Source organism: Pinus tabuliformis, chromosome 2_2 (genome assembly GCF_031772625.1).
Source record: "Pinus tabuliformis cultivar Carrire ecotype Pingquan chromosome 2_2, CPIR1, whole genome shotgun sequence".
In the NCBI taxonomy this organism is placed as follows: Eukaryota; Viridiplantae; Streptophyta; class Pinopsida; order Pinales; family Pinaceae; genus Pinus; species Pinus tabuliformis.
Window position 1 is genome coordinate 48,299,658 of NC_142300.1, and position 27,387 is coordinate 48,327,044.

At 38.1% G+C, this 27,387-nt stretch overlaps 1 protein-coding gene across 1 annotated transcript in view; it reads left to right on the plus strand.

Moving 5' to 3' along the window:
• LOC149191417 (glutathione reductase, chloroplastic-like) overlaps window positions 1-23,575 on the plus strand; it is a 152,422-nt gene extending 128,847 nt beyond the window's left edge. Inside the window, exons 7-10 of the mRNA XM_089404251.1 lie at window positions 22,138-22,201; window positions 22,458-22,628; window positions 22,785-22,925; window positions 23,149-23,575. Of these exons, the coding sequence (XP_089260377.1) occupies window positions 22,138-22,201; window positions 22,458-22,628; window positions 22,785-22,925; window positions 23,149-23,190 (418 nt within the window). The 3' untranslated portion in view covers window positions 23,191-23,575. The remainder of the gene's footprint in view (window positions 1-22,137; window positions 22,202-22,457; window positions 22,629-22,784; window positions 22,926-23,148) is intronic.
• Window positions 23,576-27,387: the final 3,812 nt, after the last annotated feature.

Here is a 27,387-nt window from a genome sequence, read left to right on the forward strand (position 1 = left end):
CCTAATATATTTTGCAGAAAACTGAATGTTCTATGCTGTTACAATTACTTAGAATGCAACTTTTTTTTTCAAAAGTTTTCAAATTAACAATTGTAGATAGAACATAAACTTAAGGATTATATGAAGACAACCAAGCACAAATATAAGACACTGAGAGTTAGGTCCAATGATCAGGCCAAAACCCACAAGAGGAAAACCCAAATGATTCTTCTTCTATTAGATTTCATTCAATTGTTCAGAGAGAGAGAGAGAGAGTCACAAATGTTTGATCAACTTGCAACTGAAGTGCTCTTTCTCTTTGCTTGAAGATCTCTTTCTCTTGATTAGATCTTGTTTTTCACACTTGCTCCAACTCTTCCCTTGCTCTCACACTTATCTTCTACACACTCAACACTAGCTCTCCTTCTTCACAATGAACATGCTACTCTCAACTTTCACTTTCTCTTGCTTAAATAGTTGAGAAAGGAGAAGAGTTGCAAAATGAATTCATGCCTTGAGCCAATAATAGGAGAATCAAATTCCACGAGGGAGGAGTTACTTGAGGAGACGTATAACTCATCCCAAGAATAGAGAAAGAGATACACTTGTCTGGAGAAGTTACAATTTGAATTAGGGAGAGAGAGTTGCATTTAGACATGAGAGAATATTTGGTGAGAGTTTGAATGAGGGAGTTACAACTACATTTAATGAGAGTTACACTTTTACCATACATTGAATTAGTGAGGGAGAGTTACATTCTCTTGTGTGGAGTTACTATTTTATTCCAAGAGAGAGGTTCAACTTGGAATGTAAGAGATTCTCAATTTAATTTACTTATTCCATGAGAGAATTTGTTTTCATTGATCCATTAAAGGTGAATGACTTTTGATTATTTTATAAATAATAGTATCATAATGATAATAATACTATAAAGGATAAAATATTAATTCTTGACTTGTATAATCATGATTGATTTGATTTTAAAGTGGATTCCATATGTTGAGATCATCCTTGATCATTTAGACATGACTTTTTATTTTTGGAAAGTAACTTTCAAATTGAAATCTGACTTACCATTTTTGGAAAGTCATTAAAATTGTCAGAAATGAAATTTTGTTATAGGTGGTTCCAACAAAACTGAAGGATATGATTTCTTCTAGGAGAAATTCATCCTCGATCTGCCAAATTTTAACACCACCGGGGTGCAAAATTTGGACTACATAACTTTGATAATTTTTTGAATGATGATGTTGACCTTTGGATGTCTGATAGCTCGAACATGATGGAATGCTTTGAATAAAATGTGCACTACTATAGGGTAGTTACAAAGTGTTCAACAATTGGCAAATCTCAAGATGTGTCAGCTTGCACAACAGTCTTTGGTGTATATGGGGTATGCGATAGGTTGAGGAGAGTTGAAGATAGATCTTGTTAAGATGGAGTTCATCATTAAGTGGCCAGTGCCTATGAATGTATCTAAGCTTAGGAGTTTCATTGGGGCAACTCAATACTTGAGGAAATTCATAGCTTAGTTTTTAAGAGTAGCAACACCACTCCATGCCATAATTGTGAGTGGCAAGAGTTTTTAGTGGGGAAAGGGTAAGTAGAGGGCCTTTGAGGAGTTAAAGCAAAAGATCCGTCAAGCATTGCTTCTGGCATTACTGAACTTGTAGCAACCCTTCGAAGTGAAGATAGATGCTAGTGGGTGTGTTATGAGAGCGGTGATGATGCAGGGAGGAAGGCCTATATGCTACAATTTTGAACTATTTCATGGGGCAATTCTTAACTATTGTACCTATGACAAGGAGCGCTATGCCCTGGTCCAAGTAGTAAAGAAGTGGAGACGCTATTTTTGGTGCAAAGGAGATGGTAATCCACACAAATTAGCACCCACTACATTTCCTGCATGCCCTAAGCAAACTACAATAGACCAGGCATTTCAAGTGGATGAGGTTTTTAAAATAGTTCCATTTAGTGATTAAGCATAAGAAGGGCAACACAAACAAGTTGGCAGACATGCTTTCAAGGTCACCCACATCAAAGATCACATATTTTTGATCTTTGATCTACATGGAGTCATTCACCCATTATGCATAACAAGAGGCATATTGAGAGGGTGAGGAGTTCAAAGAGGTGTTTCAACAATTGCAGAGCCAAAGTCATGTGCACGATGGTGATAAGACGATTAACTACCATCTCTAGGATGGGTTACTTTACATGCCGGATAAGTTATGTGTTCCTAAAGGTGAGCGATTCTAGCTGATTAGAGAGGTTCAAACCTCTAAGGTTGTAGGGCACTTTGGTGTAGGAAAAACAATGGCCAACTTGCAAAGGATGTGTATTTGTCCAAGATGCAAGAACGTGTAGCTAGGTTCATGAGAGGATGCATGCTTTTTTGTACCAGGGTCTATGTCATCCATTTCCTGTACCAACTTGTCCTTGGGAAAACATTTCATGGACTTTGTGGGAGGTTTACCAACAACTAGGAAGGGAAATGGTTACCTTTTTGTGGTAGTTGACATGCTCAGCAAGATGTGTGTTTAAATGCCCTGTAAAAAGACCATGAATAGACAAGAAGCAACAAATTTGTTCTTTGGACTTTGGGATATCGAGGAGCATCATTTTAGATAGGGACACAAAATTTCTTAGGGCATTTTCGACTACATTGTGGGAGAAAATGGACATTGTTAAATAGGTCTACAACATTCCATCTGCAGATAGATGGGTAGACATAAGTAATCAACAAGACTTTGGTGCAACTTTTGAGGGGTTACAATCAGAGTCATCTTAGGACTTGGGACACAAATCTAGTATATACGCAACACTTTTATGACAGAGTAGTCCACACTTCTATTGGGAAGTTCCTATTTGAAACTTGTTTTGGATAATTTCCACCTTCATGTCTGGATATTGCATATGGAAAACATGAAGGAGTGAGGGAGGATCTTATCAGGGATGCCTCGAGGGAAAAATATTTTGTTGAAAAGGTCATGTAGATCAATCTACAAGTACAAAAGGCATTGCAAAAATCATAAGAAAAATACAAGACTAGGCATGATCAACACATAATAGAGAAGTCCTTCAAGGGGGGTGACAAAATATGGTTACAATTGAACAAGGAGAGGCTACAGGGTCTTGGTAAGAAAATCAAGGCTCTGCGATATTGCCCATTTGAGATACTGGAAAAGGTGGGAGATAATGCCTAGACTCCGTCCATTCGTATACATGCGCATTTACTCAATGGTGAATGTAGAGAATCACAAACTCTATGAGCCTTCCATGTTTAGGAAGAGGAATAGGTCCTAACTTGTGTAGAGGATTTGGCACCAGATGCTTAGGCAAAGTTGACAGAGGATATAGTTTTGCAGAGTAGGGTTCGAAGCTACAAGACAAGGGCAACATGGCCTCTTGCAGATTGGGTTTAAAGGCTAGATTCCAGACAAGGACAAGTAGTACACTTGAGAGAAGGTGGAGGAAAAATTTTCTCACCTCATTCAATAGAAGCTTTTGGGTACCAAAAACCTCCCAAAATGGGGAGGGGTGATCTAGATTGTATCATTATATTATTTGTCATCCATCTTGAAGATTTCATAGTGGAAAAAGTGGAGAAATCAACGCACAAGACCATTTTTATCAATGGGTCCTAGTTTGGAAAATTGGGGTCTGAAACCTTCTAGAAGCAGTTAGAGGTATCAAACAACATTTTTTGGGTTAAAAATTTTCCTCTTAAGCACAACACCCCTTGACGCTATTCTACACGTAGATACCTTTCCACATTGCCCCCGATGCTATTCTACACATACGTACCTTTCTATATTGCCCCTTGGTGCTATTCTACACATAAATACCTTTCTAATGGTGTAAGAATCACCTGAATTAGAGTCTGTCTGCAAAAGTTATGCCACTTGGAAGTTGACCTTCCTGTTTTGACCACCATAATTTGAGAGGATGCCATGTTATCCCCCATTATTCGTGGAAAAAGGGCTAACTACATTATCATGATGAAGAAGACTCTAGATGTGTCCATATTGTAACTCTAGTTAAGAGTTGGAGTCAAACTTAACCAATAGTACGCTATTGGGTTGTGTTAGAACTAAGTCACTAGGAGGAAACAAACTCCATTTTATTCGAGCGCATTTTGTTCCATATGTGAGTGGAGTAGCCGATAGTGGATACAAAGAGGGTTTGTGCACTATAGCAGCCGACGGGCCAGAGGCCTCACTTTTTTGTACTTCCATCCTTTTTCCATTTAGAGAAAGAGAGTAGAGCAACCTCACTTTCTAGTTTGGTTTTCTCTCGAAAGGGTTTCCGAAGTTATATGTTGTGTTAATTTGTGGTCTATGAGTTTTATTTCACTATTCTTTGTTTTTTGCGAAATTATAATTTGCATGCATATGCAATAAACAATAATTAACAGATCTAGAAATATGAGAAATAAATCCTCATAGTGTAGATTTCAAATTTTATAATATAATTTAGTAGATTTGTTGTGACGAATTCTGCAGTGGAATATCCACCCCAGTTTACTGATAAAAAAATCTTCTTCTAGCTTGATTCCACTCAAACACTACTCGAGGACACTTAAGCTTGTGTTGACTCAACTACTCTCTAGTTAAACTCAGAGTGCTTGGGCACTTCACTCTACTCATTCTTCAAGTCAGTAGAGTTCTCCTTGCCTTGGACTAGAAGCAACTTAAGTCAGATTGTCAATTCACTAATCAATGTGCATGGGCTATTATTGCATGAGGAATTAAACCTCTCTCTTTGTGCATAGGGGAGAATTATTATATACATGTGTTGGCTAATGGCTTAGTTGGATCTTCTTCTTTGGTAGTAGATTATTTTCTCTTTCTCTATGCTAGCTTTTAGTTTGTTGTGCAAGGACATCACAATATTGGTTTTGTAACTATCTTCTTGGCACAACCAACCTCCTATTTTTTGCACAATAAAGCTCTATTTTGCTCTTATTTGGCTTTATAAGTTTGTTGGCATTTTGATGACTTCTTGTGCAATAGCTTTGAAGTTCTAAGCTATTTTTCTTGGTAACAAATCTGCCATTTGAAGTGCTTTCTTTCCTACGTTTTGTTTTGCCTATTTGAAGGTAATGCTGAAGTCAATTACATGACTTTATCTACAAATTATTTTATAATCTCTTTGGCTTCTTAATTGCTCCTCAAAGGAACTATTGCATGGTTGTTTCATGTGTTTATTTTGCAGATCTTCAGGGAAAACATTGCATGGAAGGATAGTGACACCCCCTATTGTTGGCAAGAGATAGGAAGTGTGAACTTTATATATATATGTATATATATAAAGGTTACATAGAAAGCCATATATTTTATAAAGGGTTAAATGGAATAAAAGGGAGAAAAAAAGAATTATCAAACAAAAAAAGAGAGAAATTATTTAAAGAAAGAAAATATTATAATAGTTGTTATATCATAAAATATAAGTTATAAAGTTGATTTTTTTTTAATAAATCTCAAGGAAATATACTTCAAAGTCATCAAGAAATGACGGAAGATGAGTTCCACACACACGCCAACATTTTGGACTATATGTCCATTTTGTGAAACAAAAATTATGTATCTGTGGATTCATACAAATTGCAAAATATGTTGTCCAACATGTGGGAAATTATTTAGTACGGAAGAATGCCAAGGTAATGAGCTGATGCGAATGAAAAGATTAGAGGAAGAAGTTGGAAAACTTGAACAAGAAATTGAGGTGTCAAAAAAGAAACATAAAGACCTCGAAGATATGTTATATAATGTGTCAAAAGAAAAAGACAATGAAATTTTGCGTCTAAGTGACCATGGTAAAAAATTACTCGCAAAGGTGAAGAAGTCCAAAGATGCAAAGAAAAAATTAGAAAAAAGAAAGAATGTCTCGAGAAGAAATTCAATGAGAATCTATCGAAAAAGGAAGAAGAAAATTTGCACTTAAAAACCCTTAATCTGAGATTAATAGAACAAATTAGATATTTAAAACTTGAAAAGCTTGAACGTCAAACACTGAGAATAACGCTGATGAATCAAAAATCGAAGAACTCTTACGACTCCGAAATCATAAACAAAGTCTACTCACTCAAATTAAGAAACTTAAAAATGATAAGAAATCATCGAACAAATTTGAAGAACTTATCGCAAAAGAAGCATCAAATTCTTCGGACATAACAATCCAAGTTGAAGAAAAAAGAATGAATATTGATCCGGTCAATATCAGAACTCAAGAAGATGACAAACCAATTGAAGCAAAAACATATTCAGATGTTGCAGTTTAGACAATGAAAATTCCAAGTGAAGATTTTGTAACCAACTCAATAACATGAGTGCCTGAAGTACATTAAAAAATTGCCATATGCATGATAAGGGAAAGTCAGATCACAAGAACTCCATATCGACATCCAAACCATAAAAGCAGACATCTCAACCAGTTTGCAGATCCATAACATTCAGACTAGAAACAAATGAATTATGCTCTAGAGAATGTCGATGTCACCACAATTTAATCTTGTGATAAAAATCCATCTCAAATTTCCAGTACCGCAAGATTCTGCAGAAGATTGATTTAGGATGGTCAAATCCTTTCTTAGTTTGACAATTTTATTTATCACTCCGAGGATCCTATCATCTTGTATCAACAGATATGAAAACTCCAAGAATTCAGAAGGATGCAGACAAATTACAAGACAAAGAAGCAAATGATACACTTTCTCATTAGTAAGATTTGAGGGAAAAGATTTTCTAAAAGGGAAGACAATGTTATGAATAAAATACATAAAGATAATATAAATTATATAAATAATAATATTTATAAATAATGACAATAATTAGTTATGAAGAGGCATGTCTCTATGGACTGACCGTTTGTGAAAGGGCACCTCCCTAGGTATATAAGCGGGCCCTTATTTGTAACAACTCTATTGTATCATATATTTTCTGTATCCATATATATATATATATATATATATATATATATTATCCTACTAAGTTACCAAAAACGTCAGCCTGAACTGGTAGAAACGCTGTTTCGAGAGTTTTCGAAACAGAAACATATATGATATGCGTAAGATCCGCCTTCAAAACGTTTTTGAGCCTGTTGTCGCACAAAGTGTCTAGGGACCGCGACAACGCTCAGAGTAAGGGCTGTCACTCTTGATCCTTACTTTGTTTAGACTCTCTCCTAGGCAAGTCAAGGGGGGTAGTCCCCGAGGTAAATGGATGAGAAAGCCTATGGAACACGGGCTCTAGGAGATTTTAATGATGGACAACTTGATGAATGTAAACGAATCTTGATTAACTTAGATGAATAGATTAAGCACTATTGTAACCAAGACACGCCCACAAGATATAAATAGTTATAGACCAGTGCCTTCAATTTGAATTAACCATAGACAGAGTAAAACAAGTTATCCAGAATAATTTTCCAATATGTGAGGAATAATGACAATCATGAATAATAAATATAAACGCCCAAAACTGTATCACGCAAGATATTCCAGATTTAAAATAATTTTCACTTAATGACCCAAATCTAGATTCAATTAACTTTCTCAGACAATAAATGTTTATCGCACCTTGACCATAGAGAAAAAACGCATTTAATCACCAGATAATACTAAGGAACTTCAAATTTAAAATTTAATTATTCCTTAGGCAATAATTTTTAATGGTAACTGAAGAAATTAAAATCTTTTAATGCGACGAAAAAATGAATCAAAGGGTTAAAAATAAAAATTTTAATGGGCCATAGGCCACATTAATTTTTTTTAATGTTAAAGCGCAAATCCCTTTTGTTTTATTTTAAACTCCTTAGTCACCAAATCTTTTTAGATTTTTTTAATCGTTTAAAATTTTTTAATTTTGAGAATTTTAAATTTTTTAGGTTTTTTAAATGTTTTAATTTTTTAAGATTTTTAGATTTATTAATATTTTAGATTTTTTAAGTATTTTATATTTTTTAGGATTTTAGATTTTTTAAATGTTTTTAAATGAATTTAAATGTTTTTAAATGAATTTAAATGTTTTAGAATTTTTTTTGAAATCAAAACTAAAATCATAAAATCAAAAAAATAAACAAATGAATCTAAATTCTACGTATATCAGTGTTGCGAAAATCGTTATCGGGATAATATTGGCGAGGGAAAAAATCGAGAATGGAAAAAATCGTAAAAATCGGGAAAAAATCAGCAAATACAATTTTTTTTTTTTTTTTTCAATTTTTGTAATATCTAAAGCATCTACAACATAAAATAAATACATTGACACATAAATATGATAAAAGAACTAATATATAACATGTGTAATATCATTTTTAGTGCTACATCACACATAACAATGAATCATGTCTTGAATAGTAAGTCCCCACCCTTGAGTCCCAACTCAGCCTCAAAATATCAACAAAAAATATAATAATGTATCTCATATCATGAGTCATAATGTCATATACAATGAAATGAACCAAATAACTAAAGTTTAATACTACCGATTTCCTCTGCCCCTCTTGTGAGAAAATGCAATAGCTTTCCCTTTCCCTCTAGATGTAGATGCCGGTGGACTTGGTAGTGGACTTTGCTGTGCTCTAGAACCTAAAGAAGTATGAGCTAGAGGAGGTAGACCATGTCCTCTATTGGTGGCAAGGGTAGCTTGGGTAGGTGGTGTCACTCCTTCAACTAGTTACTTGATTTTACTCTAGGACTGGAAATAGCAAATTTGCAATTATTCTTAAGAGATAAAATGCAATTTGTTAAACCAATCCTAAAATAGGTAAGGAAAGTAGAGGGTGATACCACTAATCCAGTGGATCTAAGTAGATGCACTAATCTAGTGGATCTAAGTAGATGCACTAATCTAGTGGATCTAAGTAGCTAGCCTTTCCATGTAAATGAATCAACACTAACTCCAAGTTTGAAGCACCAAAATATTAGCCAAACATGAAAAAGAAAGTCTCCAAGAAATCCCGAAAAATCATTTTATGCTTGAGTCTTCAACAAATGCTCTCTCAAATATCCAATCAACAACAAAAATAGCCAAAAGGGGGAGCCTCTTATATAGAGTTCTAGGCTCAACAACCCTCTCAATAAAATAACAACAAAAATAGCCAAAAGGGGGAGCCTCTTATATAGAGTTCTAGGCTCAACAACCCTCTCAATAAAATAAGAATGTTCTTGGTTAAAATCCTAGATCTAGTGTAGGAGAACATAAACAACCATTAAAAACCTTATAAAACAATTCATTTTTTTCCTTATAAAACCCGTTGTCCGCCACCCCCACGATAATATCAGATCGAATCGCGATTATTACGAACTTATCGTGATAATTTGAAGTTAGCGCGATAATTTCGCGATTTTTTGAGATTTTTTTCTTTTCGTAGTAATCGGGCGATAATATTGGCATTTTCAAAAACTCACGATTTTTTATTTTTATCGCGATAATATCGCAATTTTCGCAACACTGACGTATATACATATAACATAAAAGAAATAAAAACAAACTAACCCAAAGTATGTAAATAAAAACTAACGTCTAGACTAACCTAAACCCTAACCAAATACAAAAGAACTAACCTAAACATAATGCATTCATAAAAAAATCGAAGTGTTTTTTTTGTTGTTGCCGCTGTGCAGGTGAGACGGAGGGAGAAAGCTCGACGACAGAGAGGGAAAACGAGAGGCTGGAATGCGGATGCAGGTTAAGGAGCAGCGTGAATGTGAATGGAGGATGGAACTAGGGACGCGGACAAGATTGATAGCGTTTACGGAATGGAGCGAGGCCCTGGGAGATGTGGGGTTATGGAAAACATGAGGATTTTTTGCACACTGCGAGCTTTGCGTGAAAGGAATGGAGCTGCGAAGGAAGGGATAAAGCAGCGGATGGAGAAAGGCACGGGGCAACAGATTTGAAAGGCTTCACGTAGATGTAAAGGGCAGCATGCAGAAGGTAGCGTGAGGACTGATCTGTAGGTAATGAAGGATGAGCGAAGAGCTGAGGAAACGCTGATGGGCAGAGCGAGATGGGTAAGTCGAAGAAGAATGGACGGACAGGCAGATTCGAAGGGATGGAGCTACTTAGATGGGAGGAAGGGTTTGCTGCGTTGAGGAGTAGCGTAGGCAGCTACAGGGTAGCGGGATGAAGGCAGATGGGTAGTTTTTTGGAGGTTTAAGAGCAACAAGGGCTGTAGGGATTTCTTTAAAAAAATTTAAATTTTTAGCAAGAAGAAAAAAAAGCAGACAGTGCTGCTAGGCAAAGAACAACAACCTTAAGAAACCCAAAGCAAACCCAAAAAAATCAAACCCTCATCAATATATTTTTATGGCTCATATTTATCAGTGAAACCCTTGAAATTTTCTCCGAATCTGAAAATAAATAAATTTAAACCCTTGGACTGCAAAATCTGGATATGATCCCTGCAAAAAATGATGCTGATGAACACCCCAGAGATACAAATCTTACCCTCCAGGGCCTAGATCTGGACTCTGCATAGTTTTCTTCTTCAGATTTATAGTTGCAAGATGACAATAAAACACCTAAACGATATATACAGAAACCCAAGAAAAACCCAAGTCAGAAAACCAAAAATAATTTTACAGATCTATGTACATAAATGGCAGATCTATTAGATCTAGGGAGTGTGAGTCTGACTTCGCTCCCAGATTTGATGATCTAAGGCTCTTAACGACCAGATCTATCGATTTAAAAAAAAGAAAAAAAAAAGAAAAAAAGAAAAAAAGAAGAGGAAGAAGAAGAAAGAAAGAAAGAAAAAAAAATAAAATTGAATTTTAAAGGAGGTACTGAGCTCAAAACCCTTCATGCATCACCCACAAAAAATATCTTATGATAAGCCCGGGATCAAGTTTAAGCTAGGCTCTTCAGAAAACACAGATCGGGAGTTCGTTGGTTCAACCGAGAACTTCCCTGAACGTGCGATGATCTAAAAATCAAGACTTTCCAGCAAAACTCAATTCAACCATCAACATAGAGCGAGAAAACGATAATAAAATTCAGATTTAATAGAGATAACTGTTATTGTATTCAAAACTTAAATTATCATTCAAACCCCAGCGGTTGAGAAAGATACCTGTACTCGAATTGCTCTTTAGAAAGCTATCATCAATGGCTAAAAAGAAATCTATGCATGAAAATGACACATCTTACAGTGTTTCCACGGAGAGTAACACCAACAGAAATTAACCCCAAAGTCTTTCTTTATTGCTCATAAAAAAATTACAAGAGAGCTTTTCTCTTAGTACACGATCCAGAGATCGAATGAACTGATTGACAAATGACTTCCTATTTAAAGATAAATCCTCCAACGGCTAGTTCAAGTGATTCTCGTCAAAGCAATCTCGACCGTTGATGAGGATTAATTTTTTTTTTAATCTTATCCATCGAAATTTTAAATTATTGAGGAAATTCGAAATTTTTAATTAAATGCATTTTAATTAATTCAAAAATTATTTTTTTGAATTAATTTCCTCAAAATTTTGACTTTGACTTAACCCTAGCGGCCAAAGGCTTAAAATTTAGCAAAATAATTAATTTACCTTAGTCCCCGGACCTCTTAAACATTAATTTTTTAAGGACCAACAAATTTTGCCTTTGGAGAATTTAAATTTATCTAGGACCTAGAATTAATCACAATGTTCCACCAAGTCTCCGGGACGGGGAGACGCGGGTGCGGGGAGACGCACAAAAGGGACGTGTGGGAGAACCCTGAAATTTTAGGGAAATTTAGGGGAGACGGGGAGACGTCGAGGTATATATAATATAATTTTTAATTATATATATTATAAATTTATATATATGTATATAATTTTGAAATTTTCATGTTCATATTCATTGTTCAATAATGCTAATTCATCAACATTATGAAACTTTTTTCTCGCCTGCGGACTTCAGAGCTCGGCCCGCAGCTAGGGTTCTGACCCCGCCGCCCTGTGCTGGCTGCTGCGCCTCAGCGCACAGCTCCCCCCCTCCCTCTGCAATCAGATGGAGGCCCCTGAGGGCCCTTCTCCCCCCCCGGATCCGCCCCCTGAAGTTTCAGCTTTCAAGAATCTGATAGCGAACGGATCTCTTCGGCAACCTTCACTGACCCAGCAAAAATTCATTAAAAGGTTGGAATCGATCCCTTCTGTTGCCCTGCCAGAGGAGGATACCTGCAAAGCCGCTCTGAATCTGTCTGAAAAAGGACTCATTGGCCAGTTTATAGGCCTATGGCCCTCTCCCAAATCTGTGGAGGATTGGACCCAAAGAAACTGGCAACCTCTCATAAAAAATGGAGTGAAGAGTTACTTCGTGGGCAAAGGGTACTTCGTCTTTGTCTTTGAATGCTCAGAAGACAGAAGCCTAATATTCAGAAACGGCCCCTACTTCATGGGGCCGCAGGGACTCTATCTAAATCAATGGAATCCAGATTTTGATCCCTCTCAAGATGTTCCATCCGCGGTACCGGTGTGGGTTAGACTTCCCCATCTGCCCCTTCACTGCTGGAACCAAAAGTCGTTCCAGACCATTGGGAACGCTCTAGGCAAGTATATAGATCAGGCAGTAAGAAGAGATCAATACTCCTGTGCGCGCATCTGCGTCGAAGTGGATCTCGAAGAAGGATTGCCGGAAGCGATCAAGCTCACGGTGGCAGGTTGGTCTCACATTCAAGAGCTTGATTACGAACAGCTCCCATTTAAATGCAGACACTGTCATGGCTATGGCCACTTCGCCAAGAACTGTAAGAAGAAAGCAGAGGAACAGGTTGAGAAACAGAATGGAGAACAATGGACATTAGTCCAAAGATCAGTCCAAGCAAAGAAAAACTCAGGAAAAAGCGCTCCAACAAGTGACAGGAACAATGATACCCCAGCTCAGGAAACGGGAGACAACGAAAAAGGATCTGAGGAGGCGCAACCAGATCTGCCGACCAAAGCTCAGGCTAATGAGAACCCTGAGGAAACCCCATCAAATAGCAAAGAGGCAAGAGGTGAAATCCACATTGAAGCCAACCAAGGCAGCCCTTCAAGTCCCACGTATGCTGACATGGCGAAGAAAAAGCCAGCTATAAGCTCTGAGTCTTCAGAAGAAGAACTCTATGAGAGGCCTTTAAAAAGACCAGGAAGGAAATCCCGTAAAGAAAAAAGAGAAGAAGAAGCAGAAAGGTTCAAAACCCAAGGGAGCCAATCCACGATAGAAATGACAATCGGGAGAAGTAACAGGCCCAGGACTTCCAAGGGCGGTTCCACCCCAAGCATAGGTAAATAATGAAATTAGTCTCTTGGAATTGCAGAGGATTGGGGAGCCCCGCAAAAGTCGAAGCAGTAAAAGACCTTCTAAAATCGGAACCTGCAGATATCCTCATGCTCCAAGAGACTAAGATAGCAGGACAAGCCCTGCTAGAAACCGGAAACTCAAAATGGAAGAAGAATTCAGGCATAGCTGTCAGCGCTCGGGGAACCTCGGGAGGCCTGGCAACGCTCTGGAATGGAGACCTATACCAGCTGATTAGCACTCATGAGACCTTGCACTGGATCTACACAGAACTCATCCACACTTCAAGTAAGTTAACTATCTCTTTGGTCAATCTTTATGTTCCAGTTAACTATTCAGAAAAAAGAGACTGTTGGAAGTCTTTGGCAGATTTCCTCGAACAGGAAGCCCCTAACAACATCATCCTCGCGGGTGATCTCAATATTGTCCTGAAAGCCAAAGAAAAAAGAGGAGGCACTGATCACAAGGACCCTATGGTGGGCGTAGTGGAGGAAATCGCTCAGACTTGGGATCTACATGACATTAATCCAATACACGGTTTATATACCTGGTCAAATAATAGATCTGGAGCAGACCACATCTCTGCCCGGCTTGATCGTTTTCTAGTACAATCTCTCCTCATGAACAAGAAAATCATATCATCAAAAATCCTGCCCAAATTGTCCTCGGATCACAAGCCAGTTCAGCTGCCTAGAAGACGAAGAAGACTTGGGCCCCATTCCCTTTCGATTCTCTCCTCAGTGGATTGAAAGAGAAGGCTTTATGGACACGGTGAAAATATCCTGGAACACCCCCATTGCAGGATCCCCAAGCTTTGTTTGGGAGCAAAAACTGAAGCTCACTAAAATAGCTTTGAAAGAATGGATCAAGAAGCCAGCGCCCAATCCCACCTCTCTAAGAGTTGCAGCTGTCCAGGACCTGCATTCCCTGCAAAATAATATGGAAAACAAAATTATTAATGAAAACCTCTTGGAAAAGGAAATTAGAGCGCAGAGAGCAGCCTATAAATCTTTCAGAAATGAGGAAGAATATTGGAGACTAAAATCAAGGAGCCTGTGGCTAAAAGGAGGGGACCGCAACACCTCCTTTTTCCACCGGCAGTACAGGGCAAGATTGTCTAGGAATCACATAACAGAAATAAAGACCATGACGGGCCAAATCTGCAAGGGCAATCAACAAGTTAAAGAAGCTGCAGAACAACACTTTCAGAATCTCTTCAGCTCGGATGACCAAGGTGAAGAAATGGAGGAAGCAAAATTTCTCAATCACATACCCTCCTTAATTTCGCCTGAGGACAATGCAGAGTTATGTAAACCTGTCACAGAGGAAGAAATTATCAATACCATCTGGTCCATGGACTCTGACAAGGCCCCCGGACCGGACGGCTTTTCCATCCACTTCTACAAAGTCTGCTGGGACATAATAAAATATGACCTCCAAAGGATGGTAAGGGGATTCATGTCAAAAGCCAAAGTAGGTGGTAGTACCAACTCAACCTACTTAGCTCTGATCCCCAAGGAATCTAACCCGGAAACTTTTGCCAGATTCAGGCCAATTTCCTTATGTAATGCTTCCTATAAGATCTTGGCAAAGCTGATGGCCAATAGAATGAAGCCCTTGCTCCCTAGAATCATCTCAACATCACAAGGAGGTTTTGTGAAGGGTAGACACATCCTCGACAACGTCATCCAAGTTCAAGAGACCATCCACTCAAGCCTACAGAGAAAGGAGAAAGGCATGTTAATAAAGCTAGATATGGCAAACGCGTTCGACAGAGTTAACAGAGAATTTCTCAGCAAAGTCTTGCTGTCCTTTGGCTTCTCCATTCAGTTTGTTAATCTTCTAAAAGCCTGCATGAACAATCCTTGGATAGCTCCTCTCATAAATGGCAGACCTGCAAACTTCTTTAAAGCGAAGAGAGGCATCAGACAGGGATGCCCTCTCTCTCCCTATCTTTACATCATAATGGCAGAAGCATTGAGCAGAAAACTCGAAGATGAAAGACTGTCAGGCTCCATCCCGGGCCTCAAAATCACCAGTAGATTAAGCCCCATAAACCATGCTTTATTTGTAGATGATTCGATTCTTCTGGGGGGTGCCTCAATCAGAATTGCAAAAGCCTGTGGCAAGGTCATTAGGAGCTACTGCAAAGTCTCAGGAGCATTGGTAAATGAAAGCAAAAGTGAAGTCTACAGCTGGAATACAAACCACCAGGAACTCATTAACATAGCCAACACTCTTGGATTTAAAGGGCATTCTCAATGGGAGAGCATCAGATATCTCGGCCTCCCTATAATCTCAGGAATAAACAAAAGATCGCTGTGGAGTGACATAATCTGCAAATTCAAAGCCAAAATCTCGAAATGGGGAGGCCATTGGCTGACAAAAGGAGGTAAGGTTGTTTTAATCAAATCACAGCTCTCCTCTTTAATAATTTACCAAGCTGCATTTCTGCTTGCTCCCAGAAATATCATGGACCAAATCTCTTCTCTTCTTAGGAATTTCCTCTGGCAAGGGGGCAGGGGCAACGACAAGAAACTGCACCTGGTCAACTGGGAAACAGTCAAGAAGCCTCTCGATGAAGGAGGTCTCCAAATCAAAGATCCCTCCCTGGTTAATCTTGCTCTAGGCAGTAAGATCCTGTGGAAATTGTATAAAGAGCCAAGTCACCCTGTCAGCGCCACTCTTCGCTCAAAATACACTACCAGCGGTGAGCTAAGAAACCTTCGACTGGACCACACAGCCAACAGCACTCTTTTGTGGAAACTCTGTCTCAAGAGCAGCAAAATTTTCAATAGTAAAATCTACAGAATACCGGGGAATGGCAAGAAAACCAGCATCTGGAATGATAGGATAATGGGGCGAGATGCCATAAAGGATAACGAAGAAATCGCAGGCTTAATAGAGTGGTTAACCTCTTCCGGGAAGACAAGTCTCTTCGACATATCTGAATGGGACCAGCAAGGCGATTGGACAGGTTGGGCAATCCCTGCACCTCCAGCCCATCTTCTGCATCAACTGAACATCTTCATGGAGCAACTCGAAGAGATCGCCCCGATCCACAGAGCAATGACAGATCGATGGGGCTGGGGCCATTCTGGCGATTACTCTGCTGCGGAAGGATACAAAGCATATCAAATAAAAGGAAACAGCAAGCACAGTCCAGCGCTTTGGAAAATCATATGGGCTCCCACTGCGCTTCCGAAAATCAATTTTTTTGTCTGGACCCTGATCCATAATAAGATCCTAACAGGTGATAACCTTGCAAAAAGAAGTTTTGCCGGCCCTCATTGGTGCGCCCTCTGTAGAAGCCACGCCGAGACTGTGCAACACCTTTTTATCGACTGTCAATTTGCAAAGGCAGTTTGGGAACATACGCTGCATGATCTACATATAACCTCCCCGGCTCACATAACAATTCCGGATCTCTTTTCTGAATGGAGCCACCGGTACCCTCGACACATACAGCAAAAATCGATTTGGAATAAAATTTGGAATGCGCTGCCCAAGTTCGTCTGCTGGAAAATCTGGTTGGCCCGCAATCAGAAGGTTTTCAAGGAACATCAGTTAACTTCTTTGCAGGTAGCAGCCAAGGCTAGATCGCTTCTCCTAGAGACGGTGCAACAACAGTACTATAAAGAAGATGAAACTCTACAACAGGTTGAGAAGCGTTGGATTGGAAAGCTTACATTGCAAAACAGGAAAACTCTCTTTGCACCTAATCTAGAGCACCCAACCTGGAAGAAAAGAGATGCAGATGACACATTCCAGAAGTGGTGGAGAGCTCAAAACATTCATACAATATTCTTTGACGGGGCTTCTAAAGGTAACCCTGGCCCCTCGGGCGCCGGTGGGATCATCTTCTCTCCTGAAGGGCGCTCCAGAGATTTTTTCTACTGGGGCCTCGGCGTGAAGACCAACAATCAAGCAGAACTTCTCAGCCTCCTTAAAGCCTGCCAAATTGCCAGAGCAAAAGGGGTCAAGGATATCCAGATCTTTGGAGACTCGGAGATTCTAATAAAGAAGTTGAGGGATGGAGAGTTATTCCGAAATGTAGGCCTCAACAGAACTCTGGAAAGACTAAAAAGAACTCTTTCATACTTTACAACCACCAAATTATATCATATTCTCAGAACTTCCAACAGTGAAGCGGACTTGATGGCAAACAAAGGAAGCGCACTGGTCAGAGGGCGGCTCTTCATCAATGAGGATAGCTTCATAGAAACTCCTCCATAATAGATTGTTTCAGCAGCTGTATTAGAAGCACAAGCAAGTTGTAAGCAGGGCTGCCTCGGCAAAGCCCCTCTCCTTTTCCACCAGATTCAATAAAATTCCATAACCGTTTCAGTTAAAAAAAAAAATAATGCTAATTCATCAAGATTCAATACCATAAGATTCAATAATAAAATTCAATATGAAATTCAAATATTCAAATACAATGTACATTGATCCATATCATTCATCATTCATCAATCATCATTCTATAATTTACATTGAATCATTGATTTAAAAATTAAATTGAAAATTGAAAATTCTGAATTCATCATTCATCATTCTAGTCTTCTAGATTCTAAATTGAACACTAAATTGAACACTAAGTCTTCACATGGCTGAGGATAACAGTGGTCTACTTCTTGCCTCAGGACCGAAGTTGCAGAGATCTGCTCCTTGCCTCAGGGATGAACTGAGGTCTGTAGGCTGTAGCAGACCTTTTCCCAGCGCTGAGACTGAGGTCCGATAAGAGTATGACAGCAGTTCCAAAGTGAAAACACTGCTCCAAAAAACAAACCAGAAATTATGACCAGAAAAGCGCAAGACTTGTGACCAGAGAAGCCCAACGAAACCACCTCATAGATAGCAAAAAATCCACGAAATTACTTCACAAAATCACCTCAGAAACGAGTTTTTCTTGTTTGAATTCGGTAGTCAAATGAAGAGGCCCAGCTTCAATATATTCAAGATTACGCTGAATCGTTGATATGCTGCCGCCTGCGTGGAGCAAGAGGGAGGATGCCACTGCAAGTTTGCAACGATTGCTAACTTATTCGGTAGTCAAATGAAGAGGCCCAGCTTCAATATATTCAAGATTACGCTGAATCGTTGATATGCTGCCGCCTGCGTGGAGCAAGAGGGAGGATGCCACTGCAAGTTTGCAATGACTGCTAAGTGCTAACAGCAAGTCGCTGCGTGGAGAAGAGTGAGGATGCGATGAAGCTCTCGTGGGCGCAGTGAGAGCAGATGGAAGAAAAAAATGCGTTGAGGTAAGAGCATAATGAATGGCGGCAGAATGAAAAATTGAAAAGTGGAGTTAACCCTAACTTGTTCATGTAATTTTTTATTTGTAATTGTTAATTTAGTTTATTTTTATTTTTTATGTTTTTTTAATAAATTAATTTTCATTTTTTTTAATTTTTTTTTGGTTTATAAAGGGTAATTAGACAAAAATGAAGGGGGGACGCCCAGAAGAACCCCATTTTCGGGGGGACGCCCAGAAGAACCCCATTTTCGGGGGGACGCCCAGAAGAACCCCATTTTTGGGGGGACGCCCAGAAGTACCCCTTTCGGGGAGTCGAGTCTCCCACATTGGGGAAACGCACCCCCTTGCGTCTCCCCGAGTCTCCCCAAAAGGGGGACGTGGGGAAACGCACCCCCGAGAGTCTCCCCGTCCCGGGTGCGTGGGGTGCAAGGGGTGCGCGCACCCCACCCTGGGGGACGCGTCCCCGTGGAACACTGATTAATCAAATTTCTGGCTTAGGATTTTAATTAATTTTGGCTAGAAAATTTAATTAATTAACTTATGAGGGGACAAATTATTTTTTTAACCCTTAAGGCACTTTACATCATGATTTTTACAATTTTTACATCTCAAAGGGGAAAATCCATTTGCAAAAGACCCTCACAGACTACCCAGTTCCGCGACATAAATATAATCTAGCAGATCAAACAATTTGTAATAAAATAACCTAACCAAATCGTTAGGATTATTCCCAAATCACTTTTACATAGACTCAATCTAGAACACTAGGACTCCCTTAAGATCCCAGTGACAAAATCCATTCCGGCTTTGGGGTAAGGTTGAAGGAAAACTCTGCAGACTATCCAAGAATAGATCAGTGAGGCAAAAAACCTCCCAGAATGTAGATCGTCACTAGAAAAGTAGGTTTACCTAGGTAATTACATACATGACACAGATATGTTGAGATTATTTACATTATACACATGCAGAATGGGTTTACATTATAAGATGATGATCACGCTGATGATGATAGCTGGACGACACGAACATGTCGATCAGGGGTCATCCCTGTTGCAAAAAAGGCGGGGTACTACTATGGGTCGTTGACACGTAGTGGTCAACAGAGTCATTTCAAGAAATTGGAAATGCTAGGTCTCAGAATGGAAATGTTATAACCTTTTTTTAATTTTTTTTGCATCTGTTTCTGGATCCAAAAAGACAATGAAGTACCTAACCCGTCACAATGAATCTGTACTCGCCGGGTGGTGTATGAATTTGCAGACTTGCAATCTTAGATAGAGAAAAAGGTATAAATGGTCGCGCTCAAAATGAAGGACGAGATGGAAGAAGCAGGTGGCGCATCTTTCCTTACATAGTTTAATTGATTTTTTTTTTTTAGTTTAGGGAGGGGTTCGCATTTACTATATACACAGCAATCCAGAGCATCATTGCTGCCTCTCTGTAGGGTCGCCTTTAATATTCTCAAGTGGATGGGTGCCAGAAACAATTGGTTCCTATTCCAAGCAAACACCCACCAACACCCCTGCCACCTATTTAACTGCCCAATGGAATAAACTGCAACAAGTCAGGCCAACTGCCCAAGCTAATCTCCAACGTACATTTTGGACTGAAGTTTAATGCCTCATACATTAACGTCGTATCACATGACCGCTCTTTATATCTTACGCTATAAGCCAAAGGATTCTCAGCATTGTAGCATTCTCAGCGTTGGAGCATAAATAAAAAAGGGAAGCACTTGGCACTTGCCTGCCAGCAAAGCTGCATAAGGAAAAGTGAGTTAAAATATATATGTTAAATATTATATACATTATGCTTTTTTTATATATAATATAAAGTAATGCATGTTAAAAACATATATAGGGATCATTATATATTATATTATTTTAATGTGTTGTTATTAATTAATAGATTATATAATTATTAAATTTTATATATATATATATATATATATATATATATATACCAACATAATGATGAAATGGAGTTTTGTGAATGGTAATACAAAATTTTTAATATATATATCATTTCCTTGCCGTATTGTATCCATTTTTTTTGGAAATTTGCCGTATCTGTTTCAAACCCCGTATTTGTATCCATTCCCGTATCTGTTTCAGTGCAACTTAATTATCCTATGATGGATATTTACATACACCAAATATTCCGAGTATTCCACTGTGTATACAAACTGTGTTTGTAACACCATCCTAGCTGACATTTGGTTGATCCAAATTAGTTGCAAAGAGTGTGTTTGTTTGCTGTTGCTTTCCTTTGGAGAAAGGTGATGCACAACTTTTCAAGAAAACAATTCCCACCTAAGGTTTTGAGAGAATCTTAAGGGCATTCAAAAATGTTTTGGTGCTCCATGTCAAAGCTAAATTGATGTATACAGTATGCTTCCCTACTATCCTCAACTAAGGCATTCTTCCTCCTACAGGTCCTCACCTACATGTCCCTGTTTGCTTTGCATTGCACTTCCTAGGTCGTCTTCTTGCCTTTGACACCTTGGTTTTCAGGATGTTCATAGTGTGTTTAGTTACTTCTGGTTGCTGATGTTGATTTGCACCTGTTTTCCAAACACAGCTTCAGACTCGTTGATACAGAACTTCTGTTGGGCCCCAGATGGCTTGTGGACTGGAGCTTCCAAATGTGAGTTGAAACTCTTTCCCATGTCTCACTAGTGCTAATCCTTAGCCTATCTGCTTTCATCGACACTTCAATTCCCTGTCTCACTTTGTCCTTTGTTGACACTGAGCTGCTGACAGTGTGACACTTGATCATTTAGCTTGATTTCATCACTGCCTTTATCATCGTAACTGTTCAGCTGACAGCCTGCTGCTACCACGCTGTCGAACTTCAAAGATTGTGGGTTGCCCCAATCACACTCATTTCTCGTTGGGATTATGGATCAGTGTGATCTAGGTTGAGCCCCTAAATCACCTTTATTTCTTCTATGGATGCCTAGGATGCATGCAAGTTCATTTCACTACATGTTCTAACCAATTCTGACAGAAATTTGCAGGTTTGCTCTTTTGTTTTGCTATTAAATTGGTCTGCTGCCTTCTAATTTTAGTTTATTATCCCTCAATCTACTGTATGTGAGTGAAGTCATCTATTACTCGCGTTTCTGAATGAGTCTGCCTTGTAAACAATACTTGCATTCTTCAAGTTACCTTCTTTTAAAGGGTTGGTTTGGGTATCAAAAGTAATTGGCACATAGTGGCTCAGAAATATGGATACTAGTTATTATCTCTTTGTTATCAAGTGATTTGTTTTCATCGTATCATTGTCAATTCCGTTATGTTGAGACGTGTGAAAGTATAGAAGATCTTCTAAGTTCATATTAAATTTTGGAACCCTCTGGAATTTATAAACGATAAATATATGTTAATAGTCCTTTTTGAATAAATGAAACTCCTTTGTCAAAGAATTTAAATAGCTGGTATAATGAGTATGGTACCACTTATTTGCTAAAATGGTTGTTGAAAGTGGCATGTTAACTGGTATATAGAAGGTAGTGACATCGATGCATTTTATCTATTTCTTCCCATGAACTGGTTGAAAATACTTTTTAAGTTAGTGGGTTTGTGTGTTTTCTTAAAAGCTACCTTAACAGTTGGGAATATGTTTGATAATGCAATACAGAAATATACCATCTGCAGTGTTCACTCAACCTCCAATTGGAACAGTTGGTCTCAGCGAACAACAGGCATGTAATTATTCGTGTTTTCTATGAAATGTTTTTTCTGTGAATCTTGATGTTAACGTTTTAGAATAGGTAGAGTTATATTTGAATTTTATTCTGTTACACTTGTTTAATTGCTTACATTACATATTAAAAATTTGGGCATACATTTTTGACTTGAACCACGACTTTTTTCCAGTCGACCTTAAAGTTTTCCTAATGCCATTTTCGTGGATTCCATTTTTTGTCTTGACATATTCATTCATGCATTTCATTACAGGCAATCGATCAATATAAAGACATTGATGTTTACACAGCTAGCTTTCGACCTATGAAAGCAACATTATCAGGCCTTCCTGATCGAATTTTTATGAAATTAATTGTGTGCGCAAGAACAAGCAAGGTTGTAGGAGTTCACATGTGTGGGGATGACACACCTGAGATTTTACAGGTATTCGTGATGCTCCGATCCACATATCTCCGTATTGTTTTCTTTCTACTATTATTGCAGTTGCTTTTTTCTTTTGTTGTGAAATTTGTATTGTATTTAACATTGACCTAATTCACATTTAATTCCTTGTTTATGAATTCCAACAAAACATTCCAGGGAGTTGCAATAGCTGTGAAAGCTGGCTTAACAAAAGCAGATTTTGATGCAACGGTTGGAATTCATCCCACAGCAGCAGAAGAGTTGGTAACCATGCGAACTCCTACTCGAAGAATTCGTCAAAGTGATGCTCATGCTGAGGTATGATTTCTCCTTGCATGAATGCTTTTTGTCCTCGCTGTTTCTGAGCATGCATTAGGTTTGAGAAGAACATACAGCTTGTTATTTTCAAGTATTTTAATTTTTTATACATGCGCAGATATTTAACATCAGCTTGCAACTGTAATTTCACACTTGGCCACAGTCAGGATGTTTATGCTTGTCCGAAAGCATTTCCTTTATAATTGATGGTTTAACCATGCAGGTAGAAGGAATGTCTACGGCTTCAACACCTGGAAGCAGCTGAGGGTGGTTTGGAACTGCTAAGATGACGATAACTATTCCCGTATGCAAATTCTGTATGTTATCTACAAGATGGATTTTGTCAGTCTTGTTTCATTAGACCGTATCGATAGATCCATCTTTTGGCACTTTACCTATCAATCTGAAGCATTTTAGAAGTCGGGGTGCAAATAACCATATATTCCATTATTGTCATGTATTAGGTCTTCCAATCTGATAATTTCAAAAGTTGTCTCTTCATATGTGATAGTCTTTTTTGATTTTATTTATGTAATTAGTCCTGAATTTTTTTAGGCGGGATATTGTATTATTTGAGAGGATGAATACCATGCTTCATGGAGACATATTCCACATTTTTCTGTTTATGTTTGGAGGTCACATTTTCCTAAGTAGTACTTTCCCATGAATCATTCACCATGGTGTTGCATCTAACCCGAGCTAGCATAATGTTTCTCAAACAATAATATGTGAATAATCGTTATATTATAAAACATCTCAGGGCCAATTGTTTCATAATTATTTCCAACTGAAGAGTGGGGGCAATGCAATTTCCACCTGAAATGTTTGAGCGTAATGATCACGTGCACTCACGCGATTTGATTTGGTTATTGTATAGAGTTTGGTTACCGCTCATTGTCCTTGTTTGGTTGCAAGTATTTCACTAGTGGACATGAAAATCAGATCGAAACAATTTAAGCAAAGTTTCTTTGTATTCATTTATTAAACTATTGCCAATGAGAAGAACGGTTGTTATTTTGAAAGTTATTAGATTTATTCTTGTAGTCTCATGCTTGTAAAAAACTCTGCTTTTGTGAGACTATTCTCATTGCGTTAGTGGGCCCTTTACTAAGTTTGATATGGTCAATGCTTATCTCCAATTTATGAAAAATTAGTAATTTACTGGATGCAATTGGCATTAGGATATTTCGAGAACTTAATGCCTCTATCAACAAGATGGAGATATTAGCAATTTAAAATGCCATGGTTGCATTTTACATGATTTTTATAAATATGTGATGTTTATAAATATATGTATTGTATTTTGACATTGATGGGATGTATTTTAAAAACGATGCTTATTAATACATGTATATGATGTTTATAAATACATATATTGGATTTTGACATTGACGGGATGATTTTGGTTTGCTCTTGTGCAAGTTTTTCATCACTGAATGCTGGTTAGTGTGTTGGTTTTTCATCACTGAAATAAGCGCAAAGCAGATGTTTATAAATACATATATTGGATTTTGACATTGACGGGATGATTTTGGTTTGCTCTTGTGCAAGTTTTTCATCACTGAATGCTTGTTAGTGTGTTGGTTTTTCATCACTGAAATAAGCGCAAAGCAGAAATAATTAGTTCTTGAGTTGATGAAATTATGTTTCTCCATAATGTTATGACTTTTAGCGTTTTCCTTATCCTAGATTGGGGAAGCATTCATAATATTTTTGTAAGGGTTTGATCTTCAAGCATAATTATACTGAAATTACATAGAAAAAATTCAAAATATTTATTGATAACATAAAGAAAACCCATTGATAGTTACATAATTGACGCGGGCAGGGAGAGCTAATAAACTTATATGTGAGGTGAATAAACAAACATGTAATGTTATGATTTCAAAATTGTTTCACTCCAATCTTTGATTTCAAAATTGTTTCACTCCAATCTTTAATCTAGTTGACCACAACAAAGTGTGGGGAATGATTCTCCATCCAATTGACCCCTCATTCAAGATAATTGAGAGCTCCGGAGACTTTAATCAAATACATCAATGAGGGTCTAGTTTTCGCCCTTCAATAATTCTCTAGGAGGTGCAAACTTGTGAGTTTAATGGTTAAATACATGTTTCCTTCTTGGAGGTCATAGGTTCAAAACCAAAGAGTGATAGAGGTTGTACATGTTTAATTAATAGTGACTTGCTATGACGAGGCTCATGGTGTAGACATTCCCCTAGTGTGAAACACTCAAATGATTATTGGTGGGAGTGTATTTGGAGGCCTCATTTCTTGCTGAGTCACAAGACCTTATTAGTATCGACTCCCTCATTCAAGATAATTGAGAGCTCTGGAGACTTTAATCAAATACATCAATGAGGGTCTAATTTTCGCCCTTCAATAATTCTCTAGGAGGTGCAAACTTGAGTGAGTTTAATGGTTAAATACATGTCTCCTCCTTGGAGGTCATAGGTTCAAAACCAATGAGTGATAGAGGTTGTATATGTTTAATTAATAGTGACTTGCTATGACGAGGCTCAAGGTGTAGACATTCCCCTGGTGTGAAACACCCAAATGATTATTGGTGGGAGTGTATTTGGAGGCCTCATTTCTTGCTGAGTCACAAGACCCTATTAGTATCGACTTGAGGGCTATTGATGCTAGCTCCATTCAATTTTTGTTTAAAAAAAAGTTAAAGAAAAAATATGCTTCACATTATTTTCCTATGTTATTAAATAGAACTTTGTTGTCCAAAAATGGAAAACAAAATTCCATTCATATGAATCACTTAACAAGCAAATTTTTATTTTCTTAAAACATTTTCTTATGTCTTGAAATTAACTTTTGGTTAATGTTACTTAAGTTTTTGTTTATTGGTATATTTCATTAGATCTTCAACATTTTTTCTCAACTTTTGAAATCTATGTTTAAAGCCATCTCTATCACTCATGGCCCCAAGGCTTTAGACCTCATTTGCCTAATAAGACATACAACTTAGAACTTACATATCTTAGACATCTTAAAACACAAGACTAAATTCTCCCCACAACTCGCTAAGGCACACAATCCTAATCATCAAAGTCCAATCATACAACTCCATTGATGAACAACACTTCAGTGTTATGGATTTTGACAACAACGCCAATTTTAGGCACATTACTAATGCATCCAACTTTTTCAAGATGGTCCCATGTCCTCTTGAGAATTATACAGGAATAAAAAACATTGGCATAGATGGTTGTAACACGCACCCCTTCACCATCCCTAGACCACACCATAGATGTAAGGTGATTGTTATTATGACGAACTGACCTCTAAAGTTTAGTTACAAAAATGGGGTCTAAAATTTTCAATATTTTTTAACTTCCTCAAAAACTTAAATGGACTGCATTGTTGCGTTCGTAGACCTTTCCATCGATATAAAATTTGCCTCAATTCGACTCCCAAATCAAAAGATATGGATGATTAAAGTAGGACATATCAAGTCACGACACATCATCTGACTTGCCACATGGCAACCATGTGGCTATCAGGCCATGGCCATGTCACTAACCACGTGGTGGTCTACCCCAGTTGCCAACCCCTTCATGTCCGGTGTCATGTTACACCTTTCCATGGTTTGCAAGACCCTTCTAAACTAATGTATATATAACATATGTGAGGTAGGCAGACGCAGACCCCTCCATGGTCACATCACTTTCGGAATAAGTTTTTAGCAGGTTCCTTTGCAGTCTTGGGTCGAAACTGTCGGGGGAGAGCTTCCATGTGGAAGCCGCCCCGTTATGCTGCCACACCAAACTGTTGGGACATGCATTTGAACCAATCACATGAGATCTTAAGCCCATCACGGACCCCTCCTTCTACCGGTTTCTTTGCCTTCACAATTACACGTGGGCTTTGCCACCTCACCCTAAGAATAAAATCCCAATAGATTTGCACCTATCTCTAGAAATCGTTGGGGTAAAGGCACTGAGGTGACACCATCAACTTTTATCTCTAGATTGACATGCCACCCTCCACATGGCTCCACTCCGGGAGTGCCATGTGTCATTCATCTACAGGTCGCTTGTGTTAAAGAATCAAGTAGGGTAGCTATTAAAAACAATTCTCCTATCCTTAATAATTGCTTGTGAACTTTAGTTACCTTCTTATTGTTCTTTATTAGATTCTTTTTATCGAACAATTATCAAGACCATAAACCATGAAGATCATAAAAGACAATGGACACAAGAAGTCGACTCCAAGCCAGGGAAAAACCCCTCCAAGGGGAAATGAACCGAACAAAGTTCGACCTTCAAGTTAAATACTCCAGAAGACTTAGAATATGAAAATGTCCATTAAGGATATAAACATTATATATTAAATATATGAATGAAAATGATGATACAATTGAGAGTGCGGGGCTTGCTTATAGACCAAACATGTCCTTTTATGAACACTGATGTCTTCTTAGACATGCCTTTTTGTTTAACTAATTATT